This window comes from Phoca vitulina, unplaced genomic scaffold (genome assembly GCF_004348235.1).
Source record: "Phoca vitulina isolate PV1807 unplaced genomic scaffold, GSC_HSeal_1.0 scaffold40, whole genome shotgun sequence".
Taxonomy (NCBI): domain Eukaryota; kingdom Metazoa; phylum Chordata; class Mammalia; order Carnivora; family Phocidae; genus Phoca; species Phoca vitulina.
Genome location: NW_022589743.1, coordinates 972,486 through 997,304, shown reverse-complemented (window position 1 = coordinate 997,304; position 24,819 = coordinate 972,486). Strand labels below are relative to the sequence as shown.

General features: G+C 37.4%; 2 protein-coding genes across 3 annotated transcripts in view; one reads left to right on the top strand and one right to left on the bottom strand.

The window, feature by feature from the left end:
* Nucleotides 1-1,211, bottom strand: part of IKZF3 (IKAROS family zinc finger 3) — an 86,924-nt gene extending 85,713 nt beyond the window's left edge. The window contains exon 1 of the mRNA XM_032429223.1: nt 1,132-1,211. Within this exon, the coding sequence (XP_032285114.1) occupies nt 1,132-1,138 (7 nt within the window). The 5' untranslated portion in view covers nt 1,139-1,211. The remainder of the gene's footprint in view (nt 1-1,131) is intronic.
* Nucleotides 1,212-4,942: 3,731 nt separating this feature from the next.
* ZPBP2 (zona pellucida binding protein 2) lies at nt 4,943-12,099 on the top strand. Of its 2 annotated transcripts, none has more exons than XM_032428851.1 (8): nt 4,943-5,061; nt 5,311-5,376; nt 6,463-6,588; nt 7,667-7,828; nt 8,440-8,658; nt 9,290-9,372; nt 10,326-10,506; nt 11,078-12,099. In XM_032428851.1, the coding sequence occupies exons 3-8, from the start codon at nt 6,510-6,512 to the stop codon at nt 11,170-11,172; spliced, it is 819 nt and encodes a 272-aa protein (XP_032284742.1). In that variant the 5' UTR covers nt 4,943-5,061; nt 5,311-5,376; nt 6,463-6,509; the 3' UTR covers nt 11,173-12,099. The 2 variants fall into 2 exon arrangements, with proteins under 2 accessions (XP_032284742.1, XP_032284741.1); XM_032428850.1 differs by having other exon boundaries at nt 4,943-5,164.
* The last annotated feature ends 12,720 nt before the right edge of the window (nt 12,100-24,819 follow it).

The window sequence follows — 24,819 nt, the reverse complement described above, 5'->3', positions numbered from 1 at the left end:
GTTCATTGACTTGTTTGGCATTCTACGAGAAAAAAAAATTTATATGGGCCACGGCAGTTAGAAAAATTGTAGGCATAGCCATGTACAAACTGAGGATTCAGGACCACAATATTGCAATTAGACTGTGGGGGGGAAAAAAAGCTCTACCACCTGTATCTTGTGTCCCAAAGTATTTAATCACATTTAAATAAATTCATATACTCTAGACTTAGAGTTGCCAAAGATCAAGGTTCATTGGCAACAGAAGATCCTTCGATTATTATGAAAAAATCCATGCTATTCATAATATTTATCAAATTAACATTTTTATTACGTGTCAGTATCTCATTTATTAAGAGAAAGAATATGTTTCCCCCAAATTCTGATCTTCGAAATATCACCACCTTCCCCAACTTGAAAAGCATCTGCCATTTTCAAGGTTTTACAAACACTTGTTGAAAAGACCACTGATAAGTTTACAATAGTAGTGTGAAATTTTAGTTATCCCAAGTAAGTATATACTGGAAATTTTTTGAGAAGCGAGGAGTTTCACGACTTTCAAAATTAATTCAAATGAAATTTTTTAATTGAGCCTGAGTTTTGCTTTGGGTAAAGAGAGGATCATTAGAAGATAGAGTTCCAAGGGAACCACCAGTGCCAACCACTTAAAAATTTACCTTTCCCATATGATAGCATTTACTCTTATAAGAAAAAGAAAAAAAAAAAACTGTCACGTTTCATTCTAAAGAAGTCACTCAGATTAGCATAATTCCAATGGACACTGAGGCCGTGGACGAAAAAAAGCATCCAAAAGGCTCAGTGATTCCAACCCAGGTTTGCTGCCATTTCAGGGACGCCCCATAAGTACTCTTCCTCTGCAGACTTAGAGTTGACCCCTCATGTCTGACAACCCCTAAGACATAAAATTGAGAAGAAGTTATCACTTTCCAAAGTTAGGTGGGGGCTGGGGGGGGAGCAGTATGAGAGATGTTTGAGAACCGACACGCTTTGCCTTCTGAAATGCCTCATATTTACTTTTGACAAAAGAAATAAATAGAAGCAAAACCGAGATTCAGAAGGAACTCTCTCTGCTGCGTGCACCGGTCGAGCTTTTCAAGGACCCCTTAGAAAAGAAGCGGGCTGGAGGCTCACCTTCCATCTCGCCGCCGGGCTGGGCTGGGCTGGAGTTGCGCTCTGGCTACCCGGCCGCTCCACGTGCTCCTGCCGTCGCCGGGACGCAGTGCGCAGCTGGCGGGAGATTCCCGGCGCGGGGAGTCCCCGGGATCCGGCCGCCGCGTCGGCGCAGATTGAAAGGGGCAGGAGCCGGCGACCCGCCGGTGCGCGGGGTTACAGCGGCGCTGGCTGGCGGCGGCTTTAAAGCACGCTCGCCGCGGAGCTCCCGAGGTTCCGCACCTCCAGCCCCCTTTTGAATGTCAAACCCGAGAACCAGATAGGATGGAAATGGCGCATCAGTAAATTGTCCCAAAGTGTCTATTGGAGAAGGATAATGGATGGGAGAGTAATATATGGGGGGGGGGGGGGGGGGGGAGGGACGATCTGGATTGTTTTCTTAGAAGTTTAAGTTCAAAGAGGTTTGTCTTAAATTTAAAAGATCTGGAACTTTTGGTCTAGACTCGGGGATGATAGCCATGAATACCGTCAAAGAGAACTCACTCCATTCGAAGTATTATGTTTTTCTTCTCTGTTTTTCTTTTCACATGATAATTCTTGGTCCAAGTTTTCAGAAAATTCTAAGACAGTTCAAAAGGATTTGGGCACTTTTATCAACTCAATTTTTTCATTTCGGGAAGCAAAAATTCTCTCACTTTTGTTTTCCCTTCTGGGAACTGCTTGCCACCACTCACAAAATACTGTGCACTTTATTTATGTGTTTATTTTCTACTACTCTGCCTTCTTCCAAGTACGATCTGAGACAGCTTACAAAAATACATATACATACATATAGCAGAAAAGTAAGTAAAGAAAATAGAGCTAAGGGGAGGGTGTGATAAGATAGTAAAATTAACTCAAAGATGTTACTGCACAGAAACATACCAGTCAACATCTTTCCCTAATATCTTCCTGCTTTATAGAGGTAAAGCACAAATTTGACTATAGGAAAAGGAAAGGGGAAGTGCCCGTATAACAAGTTTTCAAAAGCAGATTTTTTCTTTACATTGAAGTCTAAGGGACATTGTTCTGGTGAATCCTTATAAAGATATCCATTGTGTTGAATTGGACAACATGTGAATGATGCTCAAAAAGGTCACTTCCACCCTTGTTAGAAAATTATATTGTTACTGTATAAAAATATAATTCAGACTTAAGTTTGGGGGGTTGTGCTTCAGCAGACCATATCAGAAGAAACCCACACTTACAAGTTAAAGTGTCCATGTTGTAATTTATGAATTTTAGTTTATTTTAAATATGCCTTGGTATAGAAGGCCAACATATGTGTGTGTATCTATATACATACACATTTATGTGTGGTGGGTGATATTTTTTAATGAGTAAATAACTTGCACTGGCTTTGTTTTAAGATCATGACACCATGGTAGTATCTCTGTAGATTGTATGGGTTGGAGTTCTACAGGATAATATCAATTTTGGAGAAATACTCTAAACACCAGGTCTAATTATAGTATTGAAAGGGGAAATTTGTTGTTTGTTAGTTTCTAAAAGCAAAAATAGCACATCAAAAGTAGCAGAAGAGGAACTGTAAAATTTCACAGGGATGGTTTAAGGATGAATAGTTATTTGGTTGTTAAAAGGATGTAAACACTGTTATTATACTTAGCAGTGGAACGTGTTACTACTCTGTAAATAATTAGTTCAAAATGGAGTATTTCAGACTCCAGAGAATGGTACTTAGGAGAACAGATAAAAAGTAGGTGGATGAAATAATTTATGTAACTACTCCACCCTCAAGGAGGTGGAGCATAATCCCTACTCCTTAGTGTGGGCTTCACATAGTGACTTCCTTCCAAAGAGTACAGTATGTAAGGGAGGGAAAAAGAGTAATTTTCAAGTAGAGAAATCTGACAAACACTACCTTAGCCAGGTGATCAAGGTAACATCAACAGTGATAAAACGTGTTGATAGTATGTACCCTTAATATGATGTTATGGGAATGGCACTTTATCTCTATAGTCTTCTACCCAAAAATCTATAACCTTAGTAGAATAATGAGAAAACATCAGACAAATTCCAATAGAGAGGCATTCTGCAAAGTACCTAACCAGTTAAGGTCAGGTAATGTAATCAAAATTTTCATTAACTGTAAAGATAATCAAAAAAAAGAAATGTCTGAGAAACTCACAGCCAAGAAGAACCTAAGGAGACATGATGACTTAATGTAGTGTGGGAGTCTGGATGGGATTCTGGAGCAGAAAAAGGACATTAAGTAAAAACTAAGAAATCTAAATAAAGTATATGCCTTATTTAATAGTAATGTATCAACGCTGGTTCATTAATTGTGAGAAATGTACTATACTAATGTAAGACGTCATTAGTAGGAAAAACTAGGTGGGAGTACACAAGAACTCTGTACTATACTCACAAATTTTCTGTAGATCTAAAGCTGTTCTAAAATTAAAAGTTTATTTTAAAAGAATGGAGGGGTACTTTCAACAAACAACTACTACTCATTTGGTTAAGTCTCTTCTCACAGTATTCAAAGTTTATCACACAGGATTTATAAGGATCGATTACTTCTAATAACTGGGAAACTAATAAAACACTGTGGGTTTATAATGTACTTTGACTAAAACTGGAATATCAAACTGCTAGGGAATTAAAGATAATGCCTAAATTTGTCTTCATTATCACCACCTCAAGAAGGAAGGGAACAGTTGAGACTAAACCATGAATCTAGACACAGTAACTGACATGGGTGGATCTGACTCACCGAATCACATCTTATGGCTTAAGCTATGTAGGTATAATTAACAGTGACTAAAAATGAAATCACTGACAAAGGTTGCTCCTGGACCATCTGAGATAGTCCTAGTACTGACTTGGCTCAAAGGAAATAAAACTGAAAACTCTTGATCTCACCTAAAATAATCATTCTGCACCCTGTCTGAACCTTGGTCTCTTTACCCACCAGCCTACTCAAAACCAACCCCGAGGATGTCCCGCTGCTAAGAAATAGACAACAAACAGGCCACCGAGCTGGTCGCCAAGAAGGAACCATGAAAGACGCGGGCATGTTCTCTTTCTGAGCTCTGTGATCTTTACTCATCTGTCATCCGTCCCCACAGGAAAAGCAGACTTGGGGGATCTTGCCTTTCTACTGAGCCCATTTTCAAAAGCAAGGTTACTTCAGGACCCTAGATAAATTTGCATGGGGGCCTCCCAACGCCGCCGTCTGATACTTGATGTGGAAATTAAAGGTTAAATGTTCCTCTAGCGTGGGAAGGGCTGGAGACGCCTTGTTGGCACACGAGTGGTTGATCTTCAGGTTCTTCGTTTGGGGGGTATAAAATGCAGTTAGGTAAAAATTGGGTGGAAGAGTTTGGAAAAGACCCTGCACACAACTTCAGGCAGAATTCATGAGAAGCAAGGCACCGATATTCCCACAGGCTCTTTGCTTCCTGTAAGGAGGAAATTCTCACACGCGTCTCCCTCCCTCCGGTCCTAATGTAATTGCATCCTTAGTCGCCTTACCCCATCGTCCTATTTGGGATCCACAGTATTCCTCTCGTGGATCTCTTCAGCCTCCAGAAAAGGAAAACACCGAAACGCGAAGGCTTGGCTTCTTTAACATTACTCTTTCCTTCTCTCGGGGGTAGGGAGGAGGTCTACTCAGAGAACTAAGTCACAGAGAGGGCGGGAAAATGGCGCCAGGCGCGAGGCCCTCGCACGAGGGCGGGCGCGTGCGCGCGAGGGGGCGGGGCGCTCGCCTCCTGTGCTCTGGCCCGGCACGCGCCCGCCCCGCCCCCGCGCGCGAGGCCCCAGAGCGCGCACGCGCTCTCCTGTGCGTCCGCTCCCGCTGTAGCGACGGACCGGTAGGGGAGCTGACCCCGGCGGTTTGCTCCGCTCTGTGGAGGAGAGATGGGGAGGCGCTGGGCCTGGGCTGAGGTAGGAAGGAGCCGGCCCCTCGATGCCTCCCGCGACGCTAGTCCCTGAGCCGTGATGCGAGCGTGGGTCCTACTCTCCGCGGTGCTCTGGTACCTCACTGGAGGTGGGGCTCCTCCCGCCTGCCCCTCCCCCGCCCACCCGCCTCGCCCCCCTTCCCAGTCCTGCCCCCTCCTCTTCGCCGCGCCCTGCCCCACTCTGAGCCCCCGCTCCTCTTCTACCTAAAAAGTTAATGGTTCCTTTCTTCCACAGTTGGATGGCAGCGTTCTTCTGAACGTACCGGGAAAGGCCTCATTTATGGCAAGCCCGGACACCCAGGTACTAAGGACCTCTTCGCCCGCAGAGTCATCAGAAGAGCCGGGTGTGCAGTGGCCCTGCTTAATGTTCTTCCAGCGAAGGGAAAGGGAGAGAGAGTTCACTGAACGTCCACCTGGTGCTTGGCACTCGCGTCATTTCATCCCTACAGCGACGCCTTAGTGTATCACCTGGCCTAAAGCCACACAGCTCGTAAAGAGCTAGGATTCAGTCCAGATCTTTGTCTGATGCCACCTCACTTCCAGGTGTCTCTGCTGCTTTGCAATGTGCGAGGCCCATTCAGAGTGATTTCCAGGGCTGCAGGTCCCTCTGTTCGGAGCTCCTACACATCCTTTAAGGCTCAGCTCAAAAGTCGTTTATCACTGTGCTGACACTTTCCCACACTGCCCAAGGAAAATTGGTCACGCGGCTAGCTTTAGATAATTTGGGGCCAGTTCACAGCATTTGTCATGTTTGGGATCTCTCCATGTTTGGAGCCCTTCCCCTTTTTCCCACCCCGCAAATTGTGGGACAGTGTCTTCTTTGTAGGTTTAGGGCCTGGCATTCAGTAGACTTTAAAATCAATATCTTGTGGGACTGCGTTGGTTCTAAGTAGAGTATTGCTGCCTCTACCAGATCCGAAACACAGAATAGGTAACTGCAGAAAATCTTTCTAGTATGCCCCCGCATAAGCTTAATTATTGTTCCCAAAAGAGGACATTTATAGTTAAATATCAAGTTCTCTTAGGAATGACAATGATTATCTTGAGAATAGTTTTGCGACCAATTTCAAATCCTTTTCTGATCTTTAAATCAATTCCCTTAACCCTTCAAAGAATTGTGATTCAAGTGAGTTCTGAATCTGTACATTAAAATGAACTAAATATATCACGTACATTTTTATAAACAAAACTATAATATCACAGAAAAAACTATCAGTCTAGAGTTTTAAAAACTTAGAAGAAGAAATTTATATTAGCATTCTAAGTGTTACAATGATATGCTGATTTTTAAAATACTGAAATCCAAAAAGAACTACTCAGTGTGTCTTTGGGACAAAAGAAGGAAGTGTATTTCTTAATTTTGCTTTATATTATTTTATTTTGTCAGTGAAAATATATGTAAAATTACATCACAGTAGCCCAATCCTTGCCTGTATGGATTTTAAACGTGCTAAAAAAGAAACAGTGGACCCCACCTACTTATGGATTGGGCCTAATGAAAAGCCATTAACAGGTAATTTATTTGATCTTAGTTATCTTCTTAAATGATAGGGACTTTTTTTTTTTTTTAAAGAAAAGCACTGTCACTTATTGGGATGAACAAATTGTAATTTAATTTTAACTGTGGTTTCACCTGCTCCATACTTAGATACAGCAAATCGTGTTATATCTAGGTCTGTGCCTTATTTTCTATTTATGAAAAAAACTGAAGCAGTAATTTTTGTATCCTTCCCAGAGCTATATTAGTTCAAAAGTTTTTATAAAACCTAAAATTTGGGCGCCTGGGTGGCTCAGTTGGTTAAGCAACTGCCTTCGGCTCAGGTCATGGTCCCAGGGTCCTGGGATCAAGCCCCGCATCGGGCTCCCTGCTCAGCGGGAAGCCTGCTTCTCCCTCTCCCACTCCCCCTGCTTGTGTTCCCTCTCTCACTGTGTCTCTCTCTGTCAAATAAATAAAGAAAATCTTTAAAAAACAAAACAAAGCAAAAACAAAATTTATCTTTGTAGCATCTGTATTGGAGATGAAGTGTATGTATAATTTTTCATGATATTAGAAGAGTGTATTGGAATATTAGCATTATTAATTTCTGTCTTATGTGAGGAAATTGTGTAGTACTACAGAGCAGTGTAATCTCATTTACTAGATTACCAGCATAAACCAATTGAAATTAGAGGCCAAGAAATGAGTTAAAGAAAACCAAAAAAAAAATAAGATCTTTTAAAGATCTTATTCATTTATTTGCCAGAGAGAGCACAAGCTGGAGGAGCAGCAGGCAGAGGGAGAAGCAGACTCCCTGCTGAGCAGGGAGCCCGATGCGGGGCTCGATCCCAGAACCCTGGAATCATGACCTGAGGCGAAGGCAGATGCTTAACCAACTGAGCCACCCAGGCGTCTCCAAAATATATTTTAAAAGTGTACTTATCTTATGTGGTTTTCCATAGAGTAATAACAGAATTAAGATTTTTTTTAATTCTTGAAGTTAAATAGTCCATTAATTTTTTAAGTTTTGTATTTATTTATAACCCCAAGTCTACTAAATAATGTTTGAATTGTTATATGTTAAATAACCAAGTAATTTACTATTTCTGTTTAGGAAATAATCAAATAAATATAACTAAAACAGGAAAGCTGATGATGGAAGATTTTCTGGAGGCTTTTTCTGGACTTTACACATGTACTCTTTCTTATAAGACTGTCAGAGCAGAAACTCAAGAAGAAACGATAGTAAAGCAGAGATATGACTTTATGATCTTTGGTAAGAATATGGGCACATTTTAACTTACACATTTAGTTTGGATAAGAATTAAATGTATGGTCTCTTCATTTAGTGAAAATGAGTCTGTTATATATAATCATTATGACTTATGGAGTATTTTGGCGTATTTGACCGTGCAAACTCTTAAATTGATATCTAGATAGTGTGTCCTAAATAATCCTCTTTCAGCCTCCCACTTCCCACCATCTGTACAATCTACTTTACCACAATTTTGCCAGGTCATTTAAAACTGATGTTTAATTCTATAAAAGCAAATCGATGATCCTTTTCACTGGACTAGTGCTGGCAGCAATGACACTTTCTGCAAATTAAGACATTCCCCCATCTTATTTTTTTTTATACTTTTAACTTATCTATATATCCAGCCATTTCTTCTCTTGGAGTGAGTAGATAATAGATGAAAACAACCTTTTTTCATTAAAGTTATTAGTTTTGTATATTTTTTGAGGACAGACTGATAAAACATTTTATTAGATAAATTTCTATGCTGATTTGCAAGATTAATGAGATTTAATATTACATGTTATTTGCAAATTGTTTAGTAACACAATGGTAAGCACAATTGTTTTTATTCTCATCATTTTTTAAAGCCTATCGGGAACCTGATTATTCATATCAGATGGCTGTACGTTTTACCACAAAGTCTTGTGAAGGAAGATACAATGACCTGCTTTTTAGAGTGCTGAAGAAAATCTTGGATAATTTAATCTCTGATTTGTCATGCCATGTCGTGGAACCATCATATAAATGCCATTTTGTTAAAATTCCCAAACATGGCCTCATGCATGAGCTATTTATAGCCTTTCAAGGTAAAGAAAAAAAAATTAACATTTCTTTAATGTGAGATATCTTACAAAATAGTAAGCCTTAAATATTTGTTAAGCACTAAAGTATATTGTTGGTTCTAGCCTGGTTAAGGTTTTAAAAATTAATATATTAATTATTTACTTTAAACAATGATATATTGTTGCTTATCTTTTATTTTTTTACTTATTTTTTTAAGTAGGCTCCACGCTCAATGTGGGGCTTGAATTCACAACCTTGATGTCAAGAGTTGCATGCTCTGTCGACTGAGCCAACCAAGCACCCCAGTATTGTTGCTTATCTTTTAGAAGGCAGTATCATTTTATAAATACTATCCAGCTAATATTTAATTTATAAATTCCCAAAAACTTAAATTCTGTTTTTGAAAAGAACCTATTAAAAGAGAGGAACCAAACCAAATTGATTTCCATTCATTGTAGTTACTTTGATTAGCCCCCAGATGGAGTGAAATCATAATGTATAAATTATTCAAATTGTGCACTTTACTCTATTACTAGGATTAGATAGATTAAACACATGCGTGCATACATACTGAATTCAGCATTCAAAGCTTTATTGGAATGGTTGGAACTTTTTAGAATCCTTTTGTGAAGATACCATTTTTTTCCTCTCCAGTTAATCCTTTTGCACCAGGGTGGAAAGGTGCATGCAATGATTCTGCAGACTGTGAAGATATCACTAATCATAATATCCTCCAGGTGAGAATTTCAGTGTGGGGGAAAGTATTTGAATAGTTAATAAAGCTATGTAAAAATTTTTGTAAATACTTCATCTTACTAATTTAAACATTTCTTCAAAAATCGATTTCTCCATGTTGTGAATATTAATAATAGACATTCTAAGCAAGTAGATTTAAATTACTATTTTAAAAAATGTAAAGTATTATTGATATTTGGTTTCAGTTTTTTAAGCAGAGATTGTGAGAGTCGGCTATATCAAGATGTTTTGGAATAATACATCTAGAATAATATATAGCTCCCCAGGTTAATAGTATGTATTTTTTCTATGATGGAAGGATGGGTCCCTGGTTTTTGTTTCCCAGATGGTAACAGCGGCTTGAAGAACAGCCCCACAATCATGTAGTCCTAGGTTAAACCAGTAGTTCTTCCAAAATTGTATATCTGCTGGTCATAATTGTTGCTTTCCCCTCTGCCATTCTCAGAGGCTAAGGTCATAGTCTAAAAACTCCCTTTACTCTCCTGATCTAGTTCCTGAGCCCATACCCTTAATACTGTGCATGGCTTATGGAAAGCACTCAGTTAATATTAGTTATTATTAAACTCTGTGTTCAAAAAATAAAATTTACATCATTGGTTTGTAATGCTGATTAGAGAACAGTTTTGGTTTCCATTTTGCTTGGCTCTTTGGAATTAGAAATAATGAACTCTCAGTTATCCATACATGAAATAGACATGCTGCAAATAATTTAAACCTCAATTTAATTTTTCTTAACTATTGTACATATGAATTGACAATAATTGATAAGGTCAAGGCTAGACTAATTTTGGTATTAACACACAACTTTTCAGGAATTCATCTGTTGGATAAAGCATGACATGCTTATACTATATTTCATTGCCTCTGATACAGGAGGATAAATTTGGTTCACAATTTAGTTATTGTACTTCTTTCTGGTATTTTAAAATCTTAGGCAAGAAATCGGATAGAAGAATTTTTCCGGAGCCAAGCATATATTTACTACCATGACTTTAATAAAACTATACCAGCTATGCATTTTGTGGACCACAGTTTTCAAGTAATACGTATGGATAGCTGTCGTCCAGGCTTTGGAAAAAATGAAGGTCTACACAGTAATTGCGCTAGCTGTTGCGGTAATTATAAAATATAAATATCTAAATATTTAGGTTATATAGTCAGAAGAATAGATTAATAATTCCCTTAGGATAATTGAATATAGTGATTCTTTCACAATAAGTTATATTTAGTTAAAGGGAAGTAAAAATTCAAAGCCCAAATTTCTAAATATAATCATCCTCATGTGTATTAATTCTTCCTAATGCACTCTTCTGTTTTATAAAACATTTCTATAGTATTCTGAGTTAAGCTGCTATGCTACAAAGGAAAACAACAGAATGGTCCTATCTAGAAAACAGAATTGCTTTTTCCTAGAAATAGGAACTCATAAATGGGGCACTGAAGAAGATACTGTAAAATGCTGATATTAAAGGAAAAAATAGGATTCTAACTTTCTCCTACCTTTAAGATCATCAAATTACAATGTTTCAAAGTCATAAATAGTCTTCCACAACTTAATTGGCTGAACATTACTCAGTATAACATAAGTATAGAAACAGTGTGATACTGAAGGCAAGATTTATATTACTGGTATAAAATACTTCTAACTGACATGATAGTAATCTACTCCATATTTTTCCTTTGCAGTGGTTTGTAGTCCTGGGACTTTTAGTCCTGATGTTGATGTTACTTGTCAGAGCTGCATTTCCGTCCGTATTTATGGAGCTAAATCTTGCACATAAACTTCAAACAAAAATCATATTATGAAGACTAGAGGTGAAAGTATTGTTACTTGCTTGTGGAGGTGGGGAACATAAGATAGTTTGTTCACATCCCGGAGCATCAGAGATCCATTAAATAAGACCAATAAGACCAAAACATTGGAAAACATACATTTTAGAAACCTTAAATGATAGTTGACATGGCATTTCTAAGAAGGAATCTAGTATCTCCAGTGGACAAAGGAAAGTGTATTAGTGGATGATTATCAATGAAATATGTTTTGCTGTTTACAAACTGAATCTGTTGCTCTGTACCTAAGCCTATATTAAGGTCAAGAAGAGTAGCAAAGTATAATATAATAAAAACTTTATACTTTCCATATATTAATTTGTTTGAAATCACTCTGATATGATATAAGGCATATATATTACCTTTGTAATTAGAACCAAAAAAGTTGTTTCTTTTGGTCCCTTTGCTTTTAGTTTGTGTTTTAAATAATTAGTTTTAAAAGTGTAGTGTTAGATTTATAGAATAATTGAGCAGATATTACATAGAGTTTCGTATACCCTCACCCCTCCCCAATTTCCCTTATTAACCTATTGCATCAGTGTGATACATTTGTTACAAGTAATGAACCAAAGTTGATACTATTATTAACTATAGCTCATAGTTTACATTAAGGTTCATTCTTTGTGTTATACAGTTGTATGGGTTTTGACAAATGCATAATGCCTTGTATTTACCATTACAGTTTCATACAGAATAGTTGCACCACCCTAAAAATCCCTTGTGCTTTACTTATTCATCTCTCCCTCTTGCTCCAGAACCCTTGACACCACTGATTTTTTTAATGTGACATTTTGCCAAAATGTCATGTACTGGGAATTATATAGTATGTAGACTTTTCAGGCTGGCTTCTTTCACTTAGCAATATACATTTAAGGTTCCTCCATGTCTTTTTGTGACTTGATCATTTTTTATTGCTGAATAATATCCCATTGTATGGATGTATGAAGGACATCTTGGTTGCTTCCAGTTTTTGGTGATTATGAATAAAGCTGCTGTAAACATTTGTGTGCAGGTTTTTGTGTGGACTTAAGTTTTCAACTCAATTGCATAAATATCTAGGAGCATGATTGCTGGATTGTATGGTAAGATTATGTTCAGTTTTGTAAGAAATTCCCAAATTGGTTTACCATTTTGCATTCTCACCAGCAATGAATATGTTCTTGTTGCTTCTCATCCTTACCAGCGTTTGGTATTTTCAGTTTTTTGGATTTTGCCATTCTAATAGGTATATAGTAGAATTTCATTGTTGTTTTAATTTGAAATTCTCTAATGACATCTGATGCAGAGCATCTTTCATATGTTTATTTGTATATCTTCTTTGGTTAGGTGTCCAGATCTTTGTTCATTTTTTTATTGGATTGTTTATTCTCTTATTGCTGAATTCTAAGAGTTCTTTGTATATTTTAGCTACAAATTCCTTCTCAGATACATGTTTTACAAATATTTTCTCCCATTCTTTCTCTTCACTCTTTTAACAGTGTCTTTCATCAAGCAGAAGTTTCTAATTTTAGTAAAGTCCAACTTACCAGTTTTTTTTTCACGGATCATGCTTTTGGCGTCATACCTGGAAACTCTTCACCAAACCCACAGTCATCTAGATTTTCTCCTGTTATATTCTAGAAGTTATATAGTTTCATGTTTTACATTTAAGTCTAACATTAATTAATTTTTTGTGAAGAGTATAAGTTGTGTGTCTAGATTCATTTTTTTACATACGGATGTACAGTTCCAACATCATTTGTTGAAAAGACTGTCTTTCCTCCATTGAATTGCCTTTGCCCCTTTGTCAATGATCAGTTGACTATATTTGTGTGAGTCTATGTCTGGGTTCTCTATTCTGCTCCATTTATCAATTTGTCTATCCTTTCATTAATACCATGGTGTCTTGATTGCTGTATAGTAAATCTTAAATTTGGTTAGTATCAGTCCTCTGACTTTGTTCTTCTTTAGTATTGTGTTATTCTGGATCTTTGGCTTTCCATATAAACTTTAGAATCAGTTTGTTGATAACCACCAAATAACTTGCTGGGAGTTTGGTTGGAATTGCATTAAATCTATAGGTTGCATTGGGGAAAATTGACATCTTAAATATATCAAGTCTTCCTATCCAGGAACATGGAATAGTTCTCTGTTTATTTAGATTTTCTTTGATTTATTTAATCAGAGTTTTGTAGTTCTCCTCGCATAGATCCTGTATATATTTTCTTAGATTTATATCTAAATATTTAAAGTTTTTGATGCAAATATAAATTACATTGTATTTTTTAAATTTCAAATTCCAGATGTTCATTGCTCGTATTTAGGAAGGCAATTGGCTTTTGTATATTAACCTCATATCCTGTGATCTTACTGTAATTGCTTATTAATTCCAAGATGTTTTTTGTTGATTTCTTTGGGATTTTCTTTTTTTAAAAAAAGATTTATTTATTTGGGAGAGAGAGAGAAAAGGCGTGCATGGGCATGTGCATACATGTGTGCATGGGGGAAGGGCAGAGGGAGAGGGAGAGAGAATCCTAAGCAGACTCTGCCCTGAGCATGGAGCCTGATTCCGGGCTCCATCCCATGACCCCAGGATTACAGCCAGAGTGGAAACCACCTGGAGTGGAAACCAAGAGTCAGACACTCAACAGACTGCCATACCCAGGTGCCCTGATTCTTTGGGATTTTCTACATAAACAATCATGTTATCTACAAACAAAGACAGTATTGTTTCTTCCTTCCCAGTCTGTATATTTTTCACTTTCTTGTCTTGTCTTACTACATTAACTGGAACTTCCAGTATGATATTGAATAGGAGTGGTAAGAGAGGACATCCTTATCTTGTTCTGGATCTTAGAGAGAAAGCATCCAGTTTCTCACCAGTAAGTATGATGTTAGCTATAGTTTTTTTAATAGATGTTCTTTATGAAGTTGAGGGAGTTCTACTCTATTCCTAGTTTGCTGAGAGTTTTTATCATGAACGGGTATTGGATTTTGCCAAATGCTTTTTATGCATTTATTGATGTGATCATATGATTTTTCTTCTTTAACCTGTTGATGAGATGGATTGCATTAATTGATTTTCAAATGTGGAATAATCCTAGCATATTTAGAATAAATCCCTTTTGGTCATGGTGTATAATTATTTTTATACACTGTTGGATTTGATTTGCTAATCGTCTGTTGAGGATTCTTGCTTTTATATTCATGAGACATATTGGTCTGCAGTTTTTCTTTCTTGTAATATCATTATCTGGTTTTAATAATAGGGTTATTTAGTATTAGTATTAACATTGTAGATAAGTGAGTCAGTCAGGATCCTCTTAGGAGACAGAAAACACAAAGTAATTTGAGCAGGAAAAGTTTAATACAAAGAAGTATTAACCATAATGGGATTAGAATAGCAAGGAATTGGCTAGTAAGTTATAAAGAGAACCCTAAAGAATATAGGAATAGCAGATGTAAAGAGCAGCTACTGCCACTAGGACTGAGATAGAGTGTCCAAGAATGAGCCACCATCTCCCAGAGGAGACATCCAGACCTTATTGAAGAGGGCACAACCATGGGTCACTGAATGGCAGAAGTCACTGATGCTGGAATTCACTCTTCAGCTATAGTTTTTTTAATAGATGTTCTTTATGAAGTTGAGGAAGTTCTACTCTATTCCTAGTTTGCTGAGAGTTTTTATCACTCTAACTTTCCAGAGATCCACCTTTTAGGGTGCCAAGGAAAGTTGTTCATGGGGTAATTTCTCACTCAACTACAAAACCACACAAGGAGGAGAGGTTTTTGCCAAAGCTGCTGGCCACCATGCACTGTGGGATATGAACACTGGAAATGTCTCAGGAGCCTGCCAAGGCAACAATCTAGAACCAGAAAGAAAATTCTTTTCCTCCTCTAGTGTCTCTTCAGCATCGTCTCTGACAAATTTAATGCTGTGCCAGCTGGTAAAGGAAAACATTTACAAGACCCAGATCCATTTTCACAAAACAGATAAAAATATATTTGAAGCTGAGAGGCAACAAATTAATAACTGACACAGTACGACCCTTTGACTATTCAGCTTCCATATACGCCTTTCTACATACCTTTGAACATTTGTACATTGACAAAGAACTTTTATATTTCTACCTAAGAAGATACAGCTATCCATCATACAAGTATTCACCATTTCCTAAAAATATAACAACACATAGTTCCAATAGTCATTGTTTCTATTGCTGACTATATTAATTATTCCTCAGATTCATTCACAGTCCCATTCTGTTTCCTAAGGACTAAATTATAAAATTCACTTCCAACAACTTGAATATGAACTAAAAATCAGAAGAAAAAAGGGTAGTGAATTAAAATAACCATGAATATAACAATCAAAGAGAGAATATGCAAAGCACTTTGTTTCTGTAATTGGTCATGAGGTTGTAATTGTTATCTGTGGCTTCCTTCTTCAACTACTCATGCCATCTTTTTCTTGGCCTCAGCCAGAGAACTTCAGTTGCTCCGGGTTCTTTATCTGGTGGAATGACCAAAACCTTCATTCCCAAAGGGTATGGGTCATCATGTTCTGCCCTTTTTTATTATTGTTGTTGCTATGTAGTTTTCCATTAGCCTTTATTATTGGGCAAGGAAGAACTAAGAAACACCTCAGAAAATCTACTGGGTTCCAGAAACAGTCCTCCTTGCTGCCATCTTATAGCAACTCAATTCTCCCTTGGTAATCAGGATCATTGTTCCAGTCAGTAAGTTAACATACTGCCTCCCTTTTTTCTGGCCTGTTGGATTCCATTGCATATGGAGTTTAAATGTCCAGCTGGCAGTCTCATCTTCCAATTCAGGAAAGAACCATTGTTGTGTTTCCGGGTAGAAGCATTCCCCCACTTGAGGACAATGATCTCCAAACTGGTAGAGCTTAAAGTTGCCAGGATAGAAAGTAAAAAAATTCTGCAAGTGGATTACTAGGTATAATTTCGAGAGGGTCCTCTCCTACTTGCACCTCTGATTTCTGGACTATTCTGGCTATAAAGGAGATAGCACTATATATATTGGTCTCTGATTCAAAGCATATACAGAACCCCTTTGTTTCAGGGTATTATCTCTCAACTGACACTGTAACTAAGATTTTGGTAAGCCATTTCACCTTTAAGTTACACCAGTTGCTTCTGGGTGATGGGGTATGTGGTAAGACCATTTAAATCCATGGTTATGAGCCCATTGCTTCACTTCCTTTGCTTTGAAGTGAATTCCTTGATCAGACACAATGCCGTGTGGTATGTCATGATGGTAGATAAGGCACCCTATGAGTCCACTGGTGCTGGCAGAAGAAGCATTCTGAGCACAGAAGGCAAATCCACACTCAGAATTTGTGTCTTTTCCAGTAAGGATGAATCTCTGTTGTTTGGACAGTTTTACTCTGTCAGTGTAAAAAGAATTAGTCACACAGGTTAATGAATATAATGTTGCCCTGAGATAGACTAATGCATTATTCTTTTTTATTTATAATAGCCTGTCTCATTTTGAAACAGAATTTTATAAAAGAGAGAAACAGAATGTGAACATTTTAATGATTGAATTCTAAAGGAAAACTTCTGTCCCCTTAAGAATTAAATGTCTTGGGGCACCTGGATGGCTCAGTCAGTTAAGCGTCCTCTGACTCTTAATTTTGGCTCAAGTCATGATCTCAGGGTCATGACATCGAGACCTGTGTTAGACTGCACCCTCAGTGGGGAGTCTGCTTGGGATTCTTTCTCTCTCCCTCTGCCCCCCCCGCCCGCCGCCCCCACTCACTTGTGCTCTCTCTCTCAAATAAATAAATACATCTTTAAAAGAAAAAAAAAAAGAATTGAATGTCTCCTTCTTGAAGGTGGAACTACCACCAGAACCATCCTAGAGAGATAGATGCCCAGGGAACTGAAGGGGGAAAAGCTGCATGTGCTCCCAAAGAAGAGCTGACACATACATAGCACATACATAGCACATACATAGCACTGTATGCCGGGTACTATTCTAAATGTGTTTGATGTAGTTGTTCAATAGTCCTCATGTTTGTCATAGTAGCTACATATTCATTATTCACATTTAAAAAAATTTTTTTAAAGATCTTTTTTTTTAAAGATTTTATTTATTTATTTGAGACAGATACAGAGAGAGAGAGCATGAGCAGGGAGAGAGGCAGAGGGAGAGGGAGAAGCAGGCTCCCCGCTGAGCCAGGAGCCTGATGTGGGGCTCGATCCCAGGACCCCGGGATCATGACCCGAGCCGAAGGCAGATGCTCAATGACTGAGCCACCCAGGCGCCCCTTCCCCAGCTCTTTTAGATAATCCCACAGAATGTAGGCACTGCTCTTGAGTTTGTGAATTTCTTTTTTCCTGAGCCAGGAAACTATTTTCTCCTTTTACATTTTGTTTTTCATCCTCCAGTGTCCTTTCACACTTTAGATTGTTGCCATATTTGCATCTTAACTGTGTTCATCCTTGGCAAGCTTTCCTTACCCGACAGTCCATGCATGTGATAAATGTTTCTCAGGGCCCTTCTTGCCTTCCTCCTTCGGTTTTGTAAGCTTCTTTAGTCCCTCGGAAGGAAGAATGTAGATAAACTGACAGATTAGTATGATTACCTTTAGCTCTATGCGTGGAAATAGTTTTACGTCAGAAACAAGACCTGATCTCAAGAAAAAGAATTTTTAAGTTACGATAATGGATAAAAACACAAGATTGCCAGCTTCGTGCAGGTGTCAGCGGCTGAGAATGAATTGTTTTCTTACCGTAGCAGGCTTATTTCACCAGTAACCCATTCCTCAGAACTGAAAATTCAGTAGCCAAGAAAGAACAAATTGTAGCTGTTAGGAAGTAATATAACCTCAGACAGCTATGGCACAATAATGAATTGTGTAGGTCGAAAAGCCCCCGAGGTTGCAGAAATATGCCTGGTGCCAAAGCGTAGTTCCAGAGTGTCAGTGTTGTTTATGAAGACTGCTAGAAATGTGGGGTGGAGTTTGGATAAACAGATACCATGCTATCACTTTGGATCCTCCCAGGGTAACACATTGATATCTGGTATCTGAATCCAGAAACAAATAGAGAACAATGAAGGTGTTTGGAAAACAAAAGAGATAAGGAAACAGGAAGCAAAAAGGAGAAAAAGTGGTTTTAACCACCAACCACTGATTAGAAGATGTTGCATAACAACTTAGAGGGTAGAGGAAGTACACCTCAGTCCAAAGGAGCTTGAAGTCTGTTTCTTGCAGACATAGATCACACAGCTTTTGACTGAAAAAGCTCCTGGACCCTCCCTCATTTCTGTGGAAGTTTTCTGAAATGTAGGTCACATAGAAGAAAGTCAAACAAATTAAAATGCAGAGGATGACTAAATCGAGGGTAGAGATGTGTGCATGTGCCTCTCTCTTCTTTCCTTCTGACCAAGCTCTGTTTGAGTCTAATATTCAATGGTCTTTAAAGCATCTTCCAAGACATGTCTGTCCTGAAGGACAGAAAACAAGTGAGGAAGAATCTGCAGCCTACAGTGGAAAGACCCTGGCTTTCTGATTCTAGTCCTGACTCCCTCAGTTTCTAGTACATCTTTGGCAAAGACCATTTTCTCATCTCAGCTGTGGGGAAACTAATCCCAGTTTCAACCTTACAGTGTAACTTTATGTAGTCATATAATTTATAAGAAAACTTTGTAAACCATAAACACCAACAATTTCAAAGTTCTGTATTAGATTGTGGGACCTGTGATAGATAAAGAAACGAGTCTATACAGCTAGGAATCCATGGCTTTCTCCATAATGTGTATACATCAGTCAATAATCTTTCATTCACTACCACGCTCAGTAGTCTCCGTCTCTGTCACCAGGGAGGGCACAGACGTGTGTCTGAGACAGATTAGTACAGTACTGTTTGATTAAGTGCTATTGTAACCTAGATGGTAGCTTAGGACCCTCTGTCCCTTGACTATTTCAGTGGTAGACTTTAGGGAAGATTTCAGAAGGCAGATGGAGGAAGGGTTTACACTGCCGCAACACACACAAAAAGCTTCAAGTAGACCAGTAAACATCACCATTCTTTCTTTTTTCCACCACTTTTATTGTGAATTGTAATGTGCATACAGAAATATGCATTACACACAAAAGCATAGCTTAACAAATAATTATCAAATAAACATCTGAACTACCTAGCACCTAAGTGAAAAAATACATCTAGCATCCTAGGAACCCATCCCTTTCCCATGCACCTCTCCCTGATCATATCCCTGCTCCAAAAAGGATGATTCATAATAATTATTTTCTTTCTTTTCTTTTCTTTTACCACCAAAGTGTGGATTCCTAAATTATTTTCTTACCATAGCAGGCTTATTATTTCACCAGTAACCCATTCCTCAGAACTGAAAATTCAGTAGCCAAGAAAGAACAAAATGTAGCTGTTAGGAAGTAATGTAACTTCAGACAGCTATGGCACAATAATGAATTATGGAGGCCTAAAAGCCCCCTGAAGTTGCAGAAACATGACTGGTGCCAAAGTATAGTTCCACAATGTCAGTGTTTTTTATGAAGACTGCTAGAAATGTGAGGTGGAGTTTAGATAAACAGATACTATGCTATCACTTTGGATCCTCTCTGTTTTTTACCATGTGGACAGAATCAAATATATTTTTTTATGCCTTGATTCTTTCTCAAGATTAATCTCATACAGCATTAGTTCATTTGTATCCATTGCTATATAGTATTCCATTATATAGATATACAATAATCCCCCCTCATCTGTGAGGGATACTTTCCAAGACCCCCAGTGGATGCCTGAAATTGTAGACAGTACCAAACATATCCATTAGGATTTTCTTATTTATTTATTTATTTATTTATTTATTTATTCATCTATCTTTAGGATTTTTCTCTTTTAAAAAGTTCTGTAAAAGACTTTTGTCTATTTTTCTGTTGTCTTTTTTAGTCTTTACAAGCTCCCTATACTGGATACTGGATACTATTGCTTTATGAGTTACATATGTTTTAAATATCTTCTCCCTCTCTATGGTTTATCTTTTCACCTCTTGATGATACCTTTTGGTGAACACAAGTTTTTAATGTTAATATAAGTGTAGTTTTACCTTTCACATTTAGATCTAAAATTAAATCCACCTGGAATTAATTTTTTTTTTTTTTTTAAGATTTTATTTATTTATTTGCGAGAGAGAGAATGAGAGACAGAGAGCATGAGAGGGAGGAGGGTCAGAGGGAGAAGCAGACTCCCCGCCGAGCAGGGAGCCCGATGCGGGACTCGATCCTGGGACTCCAGGATCATGACCTGAGCCGAAGGCAGTCGCCTAACCAACTGAGCCACCCAGGCGCCCCACCTGGAATTAATTTTTATATATGCTGTGTGGTAGGGATCAAATTTCATTTTTTACCCAATTGTCCTGGTACCATTTATTGAAAAGTCTAGCCTTTCCCCACTAATCTGCAATACTTCTCTCATATACGAAATGTTCATTTATGCAGGAGAATCTATGTCTGAGCAGTCTCTTCTGTTTTTCTATCCCTGCTCTAAGGCTACACTAAAATTATAGCTTTTATAAATCCATCTTGATATCTGGTAGAGCAAGTTTTTCCACCTCATTCTTCAAGAGTATCATAGCTCTTTTTGTCCGTTTCCACTTCTGTATTAAATTTTAGAATCAGCTTAAGTTATACACTCACACAGAACTGTTGAAATTTTGTTGGGATTGCATTGTATCTATAAATTAATTTGGGAAGAGTTGACATTTTCACAGTATTGTGTCTTGTAATCCTTCAACACAGTATCTCTAAGTCTTCTCAGGTCTCTCAATAAGATTTTTTTTAAAGATTTTATTTATGTATTTATTTGAGAGACAGAGAGAGAGGGAGGGAGCACAAGCAGGGGGAGCAGCAGAGGGAGAGGGAGAAGCAGGCTCCCCACAGAGCAGGGAGCCCCACCTGGGGCTCAATTCCAGGACCCTGAGATCCGGACCTGAGCCGAAGGTAGACGCTTAACCAACTGAGCCACCCAGGTGCCCCTCTCAATAAGATTTTAAGATTTAATGTGTTAGAACTCTTTAAGACCTTTTGTTAGATAGATTCCTAGGTATTTCATATTTTGGGTGCTATTACAATGAGTATTTTTCCAAATTTCATTTTTTTGTTGCTGATATATATAAGAATATGATTGCTTTGTGTATATTGATTTTAACAAATTGCTAAATCATTTTTCACTTTAATAATTTATCTGTAGATTCTTTTGGACTTTCTATATTCATATTAGATCACCTGCAAGTAATGTTATTTTCTTTTTTTTAATCCCTATATATTGGTGGGTTTTTTTTTTTTTTTTACTTACTGTACTTGCTAGACCTTCTATACAATGTCAATATAGATAGTGAGAGCAGGCATCCTTTTCTTGTTTCTCATCTCAGAAAGACAGCTTATTTTACCATTAAATATGATGTTTACTACAGATATTTTGTAATATGTTTATCAGGTTAAGGAAATTCCCTTCTATTCCTAGTTTTCTAGGAATTTTTATCATGAATGGAAATTGAATTTTATCAAGTGCATTTTCTGTATCTATTGAGATTATCATGTTATCCTTCTTTCTTAAACTGTTAATGTGGTGAATTACATAAATTGATTTTTCAACGTTAGAGCCGCCTTGAAATCCTAGATAAATCTAACGTTGTCCTAACGTATTATCTTTTTTTATTGTTTGATTTGGTTTGCTAATTTCTTATTTTTGCATATAAGTTCGTGGGTAAAACCGGCCTGCATTTTAGTTTCTTTTGTTCTTGTTAGGTTTTACTAGCATTATAAATGGGTTGGGAAGTGTTCCCTCTTTTTCTGCTCCCTGGGAGAGTTTGTATAGATTGGAACCATTTATTCTTGAATGCTTAATTGAATTTACTGGAGAAACCATTGGGCTTAGAATTTTCTTTGTGGGAAGATATTTTACTGTTGATATAATGTCCTTTGTGGTTATAGGATTTTTCATATTTTCTGTTTTTTCTTGGTTTACTTTTAGCAAATTATAGTTTCCTAGTAGAGTGCCCATTTTATCTAAAATCTCAAATTCATTGGTATAACATTGTTCTTAATATTCACTTATCTTTTTAATGCCTGCAGCATCTATAGGACTGTCCACTTTATGTATGTGCCTACTTTTTTTTCCTTTTATCACTCTAGTCAGAGGTATGTCCATTTTATTAATCATTTCAAAGATCTGTTAACTGTCTTTATTGAAACTCTTTTTTTTTTTTAAGATTTTATTTATTTATTTGAGAGAGAGAGAATGAGAGACAGAGAGCACGAGAGGGAAGAGGGTCAGAGGGAGAAGCTGACTCCCTGCCGAGCAGGGAGCCCGATGCGGGACTCCATCCCAGGACTCCAGGATCATGACCTGAGCCGAAGGCAGTCGCTTAACCAACTGAGCCACCAGGCGCCCTTGAAACTCTTTATTATTTGTTTCCTATTTTATAAACTTGTGATCTTTTTCTTTCTTTCCATTTGTTTGGGTTTATTTTGCTGGCTTTTTTTTTCTAGCTTCTTGACATAATTAACTCTGATTTATTTTTCCTTTGGTCTTCTCTTCTAACATGAATAATTAAGGTGATACATATTTTTACCTCTAAAAAATAGTTAAATCACACAAGTTTGATATGTATATTTTTCTTGTTGTTAAATTAATCCCCAAAATTCTAATTTTCATTAGGATTTCTCCCTTGACTCATGAGTTATTTATAAATGTATGCCTTACTTTCCTAAGATATGGTGATATTTAGTAATGTTTTGTTATTGATTTTCCATGTGGTTTTTATTGCGGTCAGAGAAGATGCCATATATGATTTCATTTTTTTGAAATATGTTGAAACTTATTTTATGGCTCCACATATGGACAATGTTTAGAAACGTTCCAGGCATATATTCTATAGTCGTCGTTTAGTACAGCTTTCTAAATATGTCCATTAGGTTGAGTTTGCTAACCATGTTGTTCAAAACATCTATATGCTTACTGATATTTTTAGCTGCTTATTCTATCAGTTACTAAGGGAAGTGATTGTGTATTTGTTTTTTTTTTTAAGATTATTTATTTATTTATTTATTTGAAAGAGAGAGAGCAAGCAGGAACACAAGCAGGGGGGAGTGGGAGAGGGAGAAGCAGGCTTCCCACTGAGCAGGGAGCCTGATGTGGGGCTCGATCCCAGGACCCTGGGATCATGACCTGAGCCGAAGGCAGACGCTTAACGACTGAGCCACCCAGGAGCCCCGACTGTTTTGTTTTCTGATCTGTCAATGTTTGCCTTCTATATTTTAAGGCTAATAGCAATTGTTTATAGCAATTCAAAATTGTTATATCTTGCTGGTAAATTGAAACTTTTATAATCATGAAGTGACCTTCTTTGCCACTAATACTTTATGCCTTAAATTTATTTTGCCTAGGGGCTCAGTTGTTAAGCGTCTGCCTTCGGCTCAGGTCGTGATCCCACGGTCCTGGGATCGAGCCCCACATCAGGCTCCCTGCTCCGCAGGAAGCCTGCTTCTCCCTCTCCCACTCCCTCTGCTTGTGTTCCCTCTCTCACTGTGTCTCTCTCTGTCAAATAAATAAATAAAATCTTTAAAAAAAATTTATTTTGCCTAATATTAATATAGCCACACCTATTTCCCTTTGGTTAGTATTTACATATCCAATATATTTTTATCCTTTTGTTTTTAATGTTTTGTATCCTTATGTTTTAGATGTTTCATAAACAGCAAATAGATAAGATTTATCCATTCTGACAATATTGGCATTTTTACTGGTTCATTTAGCCCATGTACATGTAATGTAGTTTCTAATACATTGGATTTCATTCCATATTTTCTTTTGGGTTTTTTATTTGTTTCACCTGTTCTAGGTTTCTCTTTCATTTCTTGTATTTTTATTGGTAGGTTTTTTATCATTATATCTTTTTTCCCTCCACTGGTTTGTTTCTGTTTTGTTAATGGTTATCTTAAAAGTTATAGCATGCATACTAAATGATCAAAGTCCAAAATTAAGCAATATCTTTTCTTTCTTCCCAGATAAAATATATCATTTTAATAGAAACTTTTAATAAATTCATTATAGTATTATATTATGTTATTGTTATTTAACCCCACAAGATACTATTAATATTTTTAAATTATTTTTATATACAATTACTGTTCATTTATTTTTAAGTAATCTCTACACCCCACATGGGGCTTGAACTCATGACCCTGAGATCAAGAGTCACACGGTCCACTGACTAAGCCAGCCAGGTGCCCCACAATTACTGTTCATTTGGATTTAACCATATATTTACCAGGTTTTTTGTAATTATTCTTCATTACTTCTGCATTACTTCATTTACTTCTTAATTACTTCTCAGACCTTTCATTTGGGGTCTCTTTCCTTTTGCAAGAATTTACTTTAGTGAGAACTTACTGTTGGAAAACTCTCCCAATTTGTTTGTCTAAAAATAATTTTACTTACCTTCATTCTTTTTTTTTTTTTAAGATTTTATTTATTTATTTGACAGAGAGAGACACAGCGAGAGAGGGAACACAAGCAGGGGGAGTGGGAGAGGGAGAAGCAGGCTTCCTGCAGAGCAGGGAGCCC

What these genes read in the sequence shown, in the direction of transcription:
- ZPBP2 (XM_032428850.1), top strand. Translation starts at nt 5,116, where the DNA reads ATGCGAGCGTGGGTCCTACTCTCCGCGGTGCTCTGGTACCTCACTGGA. An exon ending in GCTCTGGTACCTCACTGGAG is followed by an intron (nt 5,165 to 5,310) that starts GTGGGGCTCCTC and finishes TTTCTTCCACAG; the next exon opens with TTGGATGGCAGCGTTCTTCT. An exon ending in GCTATTTATAGCCTTTCAAG is followed by an intron (nt 8,659 to 9,289) that starts GTAAAGAAAAAA and finishes TTTCCTCTCCAG; the next exon opens with TTAATCCTTTTGCACCAGGG.